Source organism: Phaethon aethereus, assembly GCF_964289735.1.
Source record: "Phaethon aethereus genome assembly, chromosome: 3".
NCBI lineage: Eukaryota > Metazoa > Chordata > Aves > Phaethontiformes > Phaethontidae > Phaethon > Phaethon aethereus.
Window position 1 is genome coordinate 72,621,533 of NC_138576.1, and position 12,622 is coordinate 72,634,154.

A 12,622-nucleotide genomic window follows, 5' to 3' on the forward strand; every position below is an offset into this window, starting at 1 on the left:
TTCCTCTTCAGATCAGTGAAAAGCAGCGCACCCTCTATGAAGCTCTTGAGCGTCAACAGAAATATCAGGACACACTCCAGTCTATATCCACAAAAATGGAAACCACTGAGATCAAACTAAATGAGAGTCTGGAACCAGCCAAAAGCCCGGAGACCCAGATGGCTGAACATCAGGTAAAAACGTATATGTGAGAAATAAAGGGAGAGCATATATTAGCTGTATATCTTTTAGTTCCCTTGTTTTTAGATAGTGGCTGGATGCCTCAAAAACATGCATTAGTTGTATGAACCTTCTCTGTTAACTATATGTCTTGCCTTTCTGGACTTTCTGCTGTTCTAAAGATGATGTAATGGGGATTCTTTTAATAAGGGGCCTCTTAAAGTAGAACAGATCATAAGAGTTTGTCCAATCAAAATTTTCAGCAAAATCTTTTGTCAAAGATTGTGTTCAGTGACACCTACACATACTGTTCTTCAGTGTCAGTGCTACTAGCATATATCAGACTGTTTAAAATGTTCCCAAATTTACTAAGATCATAACCAATACTGATGCATTGTAAATTGCTCTAAATACAATCTTCACCTTGTTAAACAAAACAAAGAAACCAAAGCACACAAGAAGTTCACTCCCAAAGGAAATCTTGAGAAATGATGCTCTGAATAATAAAAGAATATCAAGTAACCGATCTGACATATGTCCAAGTTGTAATCATCTAAGCCTTCTGATAGATTGCAACTATCTGGTGGGGCTGGTTCTCATTTCAGCAGGAACCCCATGACCTGAAAAGGATAACATACAGCTTTCGAAGCACTGTGTGATGTCCTGTGCATCCAATGTGTATATGCTATCAGACATGAAAGTGAAGTATTTGCTCTAAGGTATTGGTAATGCAGCATACTTTTGTAGGTATCTTGGAAACTGATTTATAGGATAAGAATCATGATAGGAACTTCTTTTACATCATGGAGTTAATCTCTGGATGTTTACATATATTGCTGGATGTTCTGTGTCCAGTTAGTAAGTTTCAGGCTGGAAGCTAACTCATGCATGTATTTCTCTCTGACAAACACACACTCACTTATTCATTACCTTCACTGTCTCTACTAGAACATCTTCCAGAAAATTTGTTGGGAGAATAAATCTGTATGTATAATATTTCCAAAAGAATTCCTTCTCATCGTATGTTTGAAATTCAAGTAATTAAATTTGTATTTCAGTTATTATCCTAGCTTAAGCAGGACTCAGTCCTTCCGAATTCTGACTCTACTAAACCAGCACTACTCTATGTTCCTCACACTCTCTTGGGACAGTCATCTTGAATTTTATATTAAGACTATGTCTCCTGAGATACTTTCTTCTCACTGATAAATGAAGCAAATACTTTCTCTGCTCTCATTTCTAAATAGGCTTTGATGGATGAGATTCTAATGTTACAAGAAGAAATCACTGAACTTCAGACATCGTTAGCCCAGGAGCTGGTTTCAGAACCACTGGATGCAGAAGCTGCTGATCAGCTGGCATTGCAGTCAACTCTCACTGTCTTGGCAGAACGAATGGCCACGATTCGAATGAAGGCATCAGGAAAAAGACAACTATTAGAGGTACAAGAAAAATCCTTTAGGAATGAGTCTTTTGGATCACGTTCCAGATCTTGAGAGCCGCTTTTGGCAAACCTGTATTTCCACCAAAGTCCTTAGTCACCACTGAATGCTGATAATTAAAAAAGTAATTTTTAGTTCTGCTCACTTTTCACAATTCTTTTCCCTAATAAATTATTGTTCTTTGTAGCAAGCCTCTCATCTTAATGCTAGGTAGTAAGTAACCAGAAGGAACTTGGAAACACACTGCAGGGGTCTCATTTTTTTAATTTTTTAATATCCACATTGACATTTTCTCAAGAGGTTCCCTTGGTATTCCTCATCCTCCACAGAAGTAATGAAGTACAGGTATTAAATCATGTTATCTACAGTAAACTTTTGAAGAGTTATCTGTCCAAACTGGGAGAGAAGGGGGAAAGCTTAAAACAAGAAATAACACCTCTTCCAAACTGTTGCATTGTTGTCTATGCTCATCTTCCCAGTGATTTGCATGCAAACTTTTATTGTGGAAGATGCACCCTTTTATTTCTTGGCCTACCAACTTTACCAAAAATCCTTTAATACTAAGGTGATTTTTTAGAAGTCCTTTACATATAGGAATGTTGCTATGTATATTATACAGGTGAGAAAATGCAGTCGTGATAAACTTGACTACAGTTTGGCTACTTTGAATGCTACAATGCAGCTTTACTTCTGTACTGCTAAGAACTGCAGCAGTGAATTCATAAACACAGCAACTGCTGCATTCATAATTTCCAGCATCAATCAATTCTGAGAGACTGAGTGAGGATTGGCTCTGTGGATCTACGTGGGGTACAGGGGAGTCCCAGGATGCATCAGCTGCGTTAGTTCTGGGCAGTCACCCAGGACAGTGAACAGATCCTTAGAATATATCTTTGTAATATCTTTTCTTAGAAAATATCTTTGTTATTATTGCACTGTTTTACTTCTCAGAAGAAAAACGGCTTTTACATAAAAATAAGGAGCTGGAAGTAGAACAAGGATCTTACTCTTTATACCTTGCACCCCATAAAGGATCTTACAACCTTCTTGATAGTACTTATGAGGAGATGCTATAACTCATAATTTCAAGATAAAGCACGAGTCAAATATACGGCTCTTACCTATGGTTAGGATTCTGACAGTTACTTTGATACAATAGCACAAGTATCCCCCAATACCCTGGCTAAGAGTTATGTATGGTATGCAGACAATATTCAGTAATTTAACCAGTGCACTTTATAGCTCTGATTTCACAGATAAAATCTTCCAGAACACTGAAGGGATGTAAAAGTAGAAATACAGATAGAACAGGTAATGAAAGCATTTTGCTGTTGAGGATGTAGGTAGGTAATATTGTTCTTTCTGCAGACCTAGTTTAAATAACTTGAGAACTGTTCAGCTCTAGATTATTTGAGGCACTCAACAACTATCATTATTCTTTAAATTATTCTAACATGCAATTATTAATTTTCCCATTAAAATTAAGCATTCAGAAAAGGTGTGCAAACACTTCCCTGTGGGAGGGATTTGCCCTGTGCATACAGGTCTGAATTTCCTTACAGAAGTGTGGTAGGTTGACCCTGACCAGCAGCCAAACACCCACCTTCACTCCCCTCTCCCATGGGTTGGGCAAAAAATAAAAGTCAGGCAAAAAGACTCATGGATCAAGATAATGACAGCTTAACAGGGTAAGGAAAAGCTGTGCATGCAAGCAAAGGAAGATAAGGAACTTATTCACTACTCTATTAGCAGGCAGATGTTTAGGCACTTTGCTGGAAAGCAGGGTCTCTGCATGTGTAACGGTTGCTTAGGAAGGCAAATGCCATAACCACAAACGCCTCCTTCCCCCCTCCCCTTTCCCTGAGCTTTTATTGATGACCATGGTCTCATATGGTGTGAAATCCCTTTGGTCAGTTCAGGCTAGATGTCCTCTCCCAACCTTTTGCCCACCCCCAGCCTACTGGCCTTTCAGAGGGGCAGTTGGAAAGACGCGTTAATGCTGTGCAAGCACTGTTCAGCAATAGCCAAAACATTGCTGTTTTATCAACAGAGTTTTAGCCACAGTTGCAAAGCATGGCACTGTACAGGCTGCAATGAAGTTAGCTCCATTCCAGCCACATCCAGTACAGTCTTCTCTCTTTGTTCCATAACATATGCATCATGCTTAGGTTCCACATTATCTGATACATCTAGGTATCCTCTGACTATCCCATTCTGTTTCTTATTCCCCAAATCCCCTCTACTCTCTCCAGAGCTCTGTATCTCTCTTGTACTGGGGAGCCCAGAACTAGACACAGTACTCCAGGTGTGGACTCACCAGTGTTAAGTAGAGAAGGATCACCTCCCTCACCCTGCTGGCAACACTCCTCCTTGTGTAGCCCAGGAGGGCCCATTGCTGGTTCATGTTCAACTTGGTGTCCACCAGGACCCCCAGGTCCTTTTCTGCCAAGCTGCTTTCCAGCTGATCAGCCTCCAGCGTATACTGATACTAGGGGCTGTTCCTCTCCAGATGCAGGACTTTGCACTTCCCATTGTTCAACTTCATGTTGTTCCTGTCCACCCATTTTTTCAGCCTGTCAGCATCCATCTGGATGGCAGCACAAACTTCTGATGTTATCAGCCACTCCTCCCATTTTGTGTCATCAGTAAACACGCTGAGGCTTGTTACTGGCCTCTCACTAGACTTTGTGTCACCGATAACCACCCTCTCGGCCCAGCTGTTCGGTCATTTTTCAAATTCATATGCAACTATTGAAGGGTGAGTGAGTCTTGCTGATCGTTCCTGGTCTGTCCAATGGATGGACCACCTGACGGATGGAGCCAGGGAGTCTGTGTTGCTGCCTTGCTGTTGCTGCAGCACCCATTGGAGCTTAACGTTCTTCCACATCCCACAGCACAGGGATCGTCCAAGAGGCCAGGAAAGGTGGACAGCTCTTCAGTCTTCTCTTTACCCACAGTGGCCACACCAAAGGCCCATCAGTACCCTGTTGGATCCTTGAAGTCACCTCTCGTGCCTCTCTTGAGAGACAATAAGGCTCTCTAACAGCCTGCTGCTGCCAAAAAAGGCAAAGCAGCTCTCCTTTCCCTTCAGCCCACTCCCAGCTCTGTGTCGCCATGCATCTTTCTCCCTAAACAAACAGTGCTGTGCTAGTTGAGCAAACTGAATCAATGTGGGGGAAACCCAAAGGAGAGCAGCAAGAGGATGCAGAAAAGACCTCACCTTTAGAAGGCTGTAATATCAGAGATCTACTGAAGGGAGTAGAAATACAGTGACTGAACTGAAACAGAATTTCAGTCCCCAGAAAAGCATGCTTGTCAATTGGGTGCATTAATATTCTGTAAAGGTTTCCAACTTGGGAAAGAAATGGCTTATTACGGCTTTAAAGTACTATATAGAAGTTGTGAGGAACAGAGAAGGAAAATTTTTTTAAAGTGACTGTTGTGGTGTATTTCTTTTAAAAAGTAAAATGTAATTGTACCTCTAGGAAAAACTGAATGAGCAGCTGGAAGAACAGCGGCAAGAGCAGGCACTTCAAAGGTACCGTTGTGAAGCTGATGAGCTTGACCACTGGCTATTCAATACCCGAGCAACACTAGACAACACTGTGGTTAGTGCTGAGGAGCCTATGGACATGGAAGCGCAGCTGGTAGACTGTCAGGTAAAATTGTCAGTCCTGTACTATTTAGATGAACAGGATGGACATAGCTGTATCTGAAAGAAGAGGCAAATATGGAGCATTAATGTTCAGTCCGTTATTGAGTGGGATAAGCCAGCATATTAGTGGAGAAGTTTCTGAGCTCCTTAACAACTCATATATGCTCAGTTACCTTCATCAATGATTTGTGAAATAAAATACAGCCTGTTCTTCATTTCTTATTAAAGATTGCAAACAGTGCTTTAGAAATTGCATGTAAACATTGCAGTAGGAAAACAAGATATCCTGACTGCAAGAACATTTGAAGCTCTACAACTTTGAGGGCATTTTGTTTTGCTTTAAAGACCTTGTATTCGCTTCACTTGCTGTTTTTGCTCCGCTCAAGCTAGAGTTGTTGAACAGCTCACTTGATAGGTATGAAAACACCTGCAGTGTACTTTCCTACTCCTTTCCAGCTGAAGAACACACTCCCACTAGAAGTGATGACTGGGACAGTGTTGTGTTTTCTTCAGGAGTAATCCCTACCCACATTCAAAAGTAAAGTATAATTATCAGTAGTTACTATTTCTATGAATTTTAATACTAATCAATCCAGAATATCAAAACAGCTGAGGAAAAACATTTGCTGCAAAGGAGTAATTGCATATAAACAAGACTTGGATCAGTCATAACATCCAGGTTCTCAAATTAGTGGGAGTTTTCCATTTTTAAATGAAAGTTTAGAACTGTATCATCATTATGATTAAAATTACAAGACAGACAAGAGACAGATGGACAAAAGATTCCTTTTCATATTAAAGAATGAGGATCTCAACTATTTTGGCATAAATGGGAATTAAGTTTCAAATAAATCAAATGAATTAAACATCTAGTTAAATTTCCACCAACACTGCTTCATTATTGGAATTTTCAGTCTGCTCAGTCTCAAGTGTCCTTTCATCACCTGTCCTTGGGAGCTGTTTGTTGTATATAGATAAACCCTGTGAACTTAAACAAAGCAGTAATTTTTTTTTTCTATGGTCTGCAGGAAACTCAAAAAGAACAGTTAACTTTGTGGAAAAATGAATACTGCTGTTCTTTTGCTGGTTCTTAAAATCTTACTATAGTAAGGTTTATATGAAGTCCTATATATTTTCCACTTTTTAGAGATTCTGCCCATCTTATTCTGTGCACATTCCTGCAGGAGCAATATTTGTAAGTTTATACTTGATGGTTGCTATGGAGACTAAACCATTTGATGTCAGGATAGGTTTCTGAGCAAGAATTCATGTAATACATAGATGGTTAATGGAATGTCAGGAAAGTAGCTTTTGAGAATAAACATGCCAGAGATTTGTCACTTTAAGTCTCTCTTTAGACTAAAGAGGATTATACAGAAATCCTTAAGTCCATCATGCACCAATCAGAAAGAGCAAATAGTGAGAAGAGAAGCTTATCAACTCAGCCAGAGCAACACATAGGAGGAGGCAGGAAGCATTTCACTAAATGTAAATGAATGAAGAGGAAAGAAGTAACTCTAGCTGCGTGCTCTGTTGTCATTACGGATGTCAGTCTAGCATCTTAGCCACCCTTGCCTTTAATGTGTAAATAAAGAGCATCTCCTCTACAACAAATGCTTTGTTTCAAATAACTTTTAATTTCCTATTTTGAAAAAGTTTGCAAACAGAAATGGCAAATGCAAACATTTGCAAGCATATTCCTAAGGACTCTGAAAGAGATTGAAAGGCAAAGTGATGATAATCTGACTTGCCCTTAGCTTGGTGGTGACGAGTGAGGCAGGCCACAGGTCGTCTTGCCAGAAAGTGTGACAGATGCTGGAAAATGTATGAATTTGGATCTTTGTTTTTGCTGCTGCAGAACATGCTGGTTGAAATAGAGCAGAAGGTGGTAGCCTTGTCAGAGTTGTCTGTGCACAACGAGAACTTGCTTATGGAGGGAAAGGCTCACACCAAGGACGAGGCAGAGCAGCTGGCTGTGAAGTTGAGGACGCTGAAGGGCAGCCTTCTGGAGCTGCAGAGAGTGCTCCACGACAAACAGATCAACATTCAGGTAAGCGGCTCTTTCCAGCTGGCTTCACAGTGGGCAGACGGTTGGGGGATTTCATAGCAGTTTTATGCAACTGGGAAAAGGAGTAAAAATATTTTACTGACTTAGTTTGATCTATTCCTCTTTAGTTATTTAGTAAATGGACACTCCAAAATTTAGCCTCTCATTTTCAAGCTAACAGCACCACTTCCTGGTGAAACTATCCTAACCTCACTGTCTTCACTGAAAGGAGTAGATAGAACATTATCTTGGTCTGGATATACTCTATTCCTGTTCCCAGTCCCTTTAGATTGCATGTGCTTTAGGGCTGGATCCTTCCCCCAACAAAAGAACAATCCTAAATACATGCTTTCCTCCATACAGCGTGCACAATGCAATGAATAGATAAGATCAAGACAATGAAACAGTTTTTAAATATAGCTACTACTTAGTGGCATCATTACACCAAACAAAATACTCTATAAATAAAAATACATTTAACCTCAGTCTTGTGCTAGGTTTCTATTCCTAGCAGCATTGGTCTGCTTATTGCCACTAGTTTATTTTATTTAACAGTTGGTTTTGGTCATTCTTTAGGTTAAACTAGAATGTGGAGAACAGAATACATACGAGAAACCCAACCATGTAATGTGACTGACTGGTTTTGAATTTGCTTGCCCTGCTGTGACTCCCTACCCCACCTTTTCTTTTACTTCTTTTCTGGGCTTTGCTGTGTAAATTAAACATGATAAGCTCCAAAGATTTCTAGCTTGTAATGCAGATTAAAGCCTACTGAGAGGTTAGGTTGAGAAGTCACTTGACATGCTAAGAACTATTTTTAGTCTCTTTTTAGTCCAAAGCAGCTGGATAACTTTAAACCTTAACATAGCTTCATAAAACAAACTAAACAAACAAAAAAACCCAACATAAACACAAACAAAAAAGGAAGGAAAATACCTCAGGTATTTATTCCTATTGCCTCTAAGATGAAGTAACTTTAGTGTTATTCTTGCATGTTAAACCTCATGATTAGGCAAATAAAAAGTGTTATCAACAGCATTTAGGCATATAATACTATATTCTGATATATTACTTGTGAAATGAAAAGGCATTACAGACTTTGTTGCTTGGTTTTAAAATATGTATGCTGCATTTTAAAATGTGCTGCATTTTAAAATACGATGGTTTGATTTAGTTTGCTCAAACTTTTAAAATGGATTTTTGGATGCTTTTCTAGTATCGAAAATAACAAGAAAATAATTTCCAGATGTAGAATATGAATCATTTAAGATGCTACATGCATGCAAGACTTAAGTTTCTTTATAAATTGCAAATATTTTTTGGACTTCACTTACGGATCATGGAAGAAAATAGGTATAGGCAGTATATCTTCAAATTTTCATTGAGCAATTTTTTCAAATAAGAAATTCTATAATGGCTTTTTCCAAACAATCAGGCATGAAGTATTTCTTTTGGATTGGGGCTCAGCATCAGATGCCCAAAAATGCACAAACTCTGTCTTCTGCCATTATTAATCCTGAGAAACGTTACATGCTAACAGCACTGTTGTTCACGCATGTAAGAAACTCAAATTTATACATCTCTAGATGTACTGATAACCTTGTAATTGCCCAGAGGCATAGACCAGCCTGCACACAGAAGAGGAAAGATCCTCCCAAGTTGCACTGCAAGACCAAGAGCGTTGTAAAGACTGAGCTATATTTTCCGTAAAGTGAAAGCATATCTGTTATTCCTGTGACACAAGAATTTTTAGGAGCCAGTGTGAGATTCTGTGAATTTCTTGCAGCAATTTCAGTTTTCCTTCCAATTTTAGTTAAATAATGTCACTAATGATATAGAAAAAGTGATTTGGAAGCTAACACCCTTATTGATAAAATAAAGCAGTGAAGCTAATTAGAAACATGCTGGATCAGCAGAGTTGATCACTACATTGATGCCAAATGTAGCATTTTTCAAGCACTTTGAAAGATATACAATACATTGCCTTATTACTGTTATCTACTAATTTCTGTGACTTAGGAGCAATAAAATAAATAGAATTCTTATAAAACAAAGTAGTAGAATGGATTCTGCAGCAAAAAAACCCAGATAGTGTTTCTTTACTTTTTATTACAATGTGTGTCTGTGGGAGGGATGACTTCAGTTCCATCAGACAAATATGCCTGATACAAGTTTGTACAATTCTGAACTCCTTTAAGAGATCAGTTTTGTCACCATTTTTTCTTCAGGGATTTTCCAATTATTTCTGTGCTGGAGTGAATAATCCCAAGCAATGACAGCTTCAGGCATTTATTTCCCTGGCTATTTAAAGGAAATGTAATACAGTTCCTTCAGACAGAATTCAAATGAATATGCAAGTGTGTTTTTTAAACGTATATGATTTGAGAATGATAAAATCTGATTCACAAATAATTTTAATCTAAAAAGTATGCACAATAACATATTTGCAAAACCTCATTGCATCCACAAATGCCACAATCCCTTTTACACTCATTGCTATTGCAGGAACTGTGGGACTACTATTTATTTGTCTTAGTATTACTAACTCCAAAATTGTGGCTTCTCAAACCTCTTCCCAGAGAAGAGGAGACTCAAAATCTAACTGAAATCAGCCTGCCCAAATGCAGTGAATAACTAGATACTATTCTCTAAAGGAAAGTTGAACAGTTGTTGTCCCTAGAGCATATGAGATTAAGCAGGGGTTTTAAAATATAATTTACAGAAAGATTGTATTTTTTCTCAATTCTAATCGAAAAATTAAAATTCTAGGCCCTCTTTATCCCTCACATAATATTTTCTTTGCCTAATCTGATATCTTGTAATGACATTGTTCACACTCCAACCACATCAGCTTTCTAGAAACTTGTTTCTACAAAGTAAATTATCACAGTTTACCTGCAAACTGAATCCTTTCTGAAAAGCTATTTCATAGAGCAAGGGCTGATGGTTCTTTCCAGCTCTATACACCTGCTTGCTTGTTTTGCTCCTCTTACACTTTATATCCTCTAACACTAATCAGTCCTTTCAACTCCAGTATACTCATCATCCCAAAAATTGAAATCTTACACCTAATTTCTGCTATTTAGCAAAACTCTGCTGTTTCCGTGCGTAATGCCAGGGACACTGGTGGCAGAGGTCCATGCCAGTTGTTAGCATAAGGACCACCAGGTGAAGCAAGAGGGGTTTCCTCAGCCACCACTGGTCCTGCTGGTCCCTGCCTGATTTGAAACAAATGCTCTCTGGAAGGTGGAACATGGGCTAAAGTCTGAACCATTTCGTGCTCTTACTCTATTTAGAATAAGCGCTGAATCATGGGCAAAACAAAAATCCTACGAAAATGAGATACATAAAAAAAGTAGGAGAGGAATTAAGACCCAGCTTTAGCTCTTGAAGCTAAAAAAAAAAAAGAAAGCACAAACTCTAAAGTGACCATGTGCATGCAAGTACCATTAATTAAATCCAGAGAGGTGTGGAGATCTAAGTGGCCAGACCTACAAGTCTATCTTTAACATTAGGCCTGGTGTGTTAAAATCCCTGTATTTGAATACCCTGGCCACTAAAATATTTTAAACTTAGAGCCAACAAGGATCTCGAAAGTCAAGAAGTTGATGAAGCAGTTTTTGGAACTATTAAGGCATTTGCTCTTTTTTGCTTTGCTTACACAGAAGGCCTGTTTAATCACTCATGTTGGAAAAACATACTGATATAAGTAGGAAGTGAAGGGACTGTTGCTTTTGCTGTTCTATTATAACATTTTGTGGTTTGGTCTCTTACTGTCTTTACTGTTCATATCATATAATCTGCTGTTAACTGACTGTGTTTCTGCCAACCATGGATAGAGTTATGTACTTACTGATAAATAACTTTTGACCAGAATGACAACTAGCATTCTTTTGTTTTTAGATAGACAAAAAATTGGCTTTAATCAGACTAATAACCCGGCAGAAACAATCCATTGATTCCCTGCGTTGCTGGTTAGAGCTGCACCATCCATTACAGACCAATGTTGGTTTTTTAGGAGAAGCAGAACAGTCTTCAGAAACACATCAGTCCATGGTCTCTGATCTCTGGCGTCTGATTCTGCTAGGTGCAGTGGTGCATGTTTATTTTTACATTTTTATGGATGCTTTCTTGCTAGTAAGCAATGACCAGTAGAAGTCAGAAATATAAAGTCATTGCTCACTTCAGAATTTATGTAAGCCAGCAGCTTGAGAGGTAGAAGGTGGCACTACATATGGTTTTGAGTTGATGAGCTGGACCTGCCAGCTCTCTAGCAATATAAGACAGTTTGTAAAATCTTTATTTCTTTCTCTTAAAGCAGGCATCATTACAAGAAAAGGAGGAAAGTGATCCGGACTTTGTTTCCTCACAAAGCCCTAGTGTCCAAGAATGGCTGGCACAAGCAAGAACCACTCGCTCACAGCAGCAGCAGAGCACCCTGCAGCAACAGAAAGTTAGTGTTCTGCATTTCTTCTACTCCCATCTTTAGATTGTGCTTAATACTGTAGCTGAGCCTTTCTTGTTAATATTTCCACTGAAACCTTAATTTTCACGCTGTTTCTTACTCAGTGCTCTTGTAATGATGCATCTGAGCTCACTATTTTATATCTGTAACAGCCAGGAAGAATAGACTTCCTGGGTGACGATGGTCAACTCACTTAATCACTCTATACTTCCATTGTCCATGAGTAAAATTAAATTGAAACAACTCTTAAAGTTACTGTAAGGAGTATTTTTCTCAAAATAGTAATCAACATTGTCTTTATAGAAGCAAAGATACACACGTTACAAGGTATGTTGTGTTGCATGGTACACAGACATCCTCACTAGGTTAGGTTCCAGAAAGTGCATTGCATTAGTCAATTAGTCCAATGATCCAGTTTATGTACCCAGTATTTCTGTGTCCCTGGGTGGAGATTTTGCACTGCTTTTGGTGCTCAAGCAAGCTGTATCAGAAATAGCTCATCTATCTTTACATGACAGTTATACAATGTAGACATACTCTTCCAAGGCAAAAACAATCTGTTCAAGGTTTGTTTTGGTTTTTGTAACTTGCAATGGTAGGAGCTGGAACAAGAGCTAGAAGAGCAGAAGAGTCTGCTTCGCTCAGTAGCATGCCGTGGAGAAGAAATCCTAACACAGAAAGGTGCTCCAGAAGGCCTGTGTATAAGGTGCGATTTCATGTGTTGTTCTGTGAAGTAAAGTTCTATGACTCTGTGCTTTGTCATCCTTATATTTGCATCCCTTTCCTGCATATAATTGACTAATTTTTACTTTATCATTTTTATACAGCATGAGAATACTAGAGTCCTGGTTTAT

At 38.8% G+C, this 12,622-nt stretch overlaps 1 protein-coding gene across 1 annotated transcript in view; it reads left to right on the top strand.

The window, feature by feature from the left end:
* Positions 1-12,622, top strand: part of LOC309404168 (nesprin-1-like) — a gene marked incomplete at both ends in the record, with an annotated part of 124,338 nt that overhangs the window by 66,743 nt on the left and 44,973 nt on the right. Inside the window, 6 exons of the mRNA XM_081998553.1 lie at positions 12-173; positions 1,407-1,601; positions 5,087-5,260; positions 7,115-7,306; positions 11,622-11,756; positions 12,368-12,474. Of these exons, the coding sequence (XP_081854679.1) occupies positions 12-173; positions 1,407-1,601; positions 5,087-5,260; positions 7,115-7,306; positions 11,622-11,756; positions 12,368-12,474 (965 nt within the window). The remainder of the gene's footprint in view (positions 1-11; positions 174-1,406; positions 1,602-5,086; positions 5,261-7,114; positions 7,307-11,621; positions 11,757-12,367; positions 12,475-12,622) is intronic.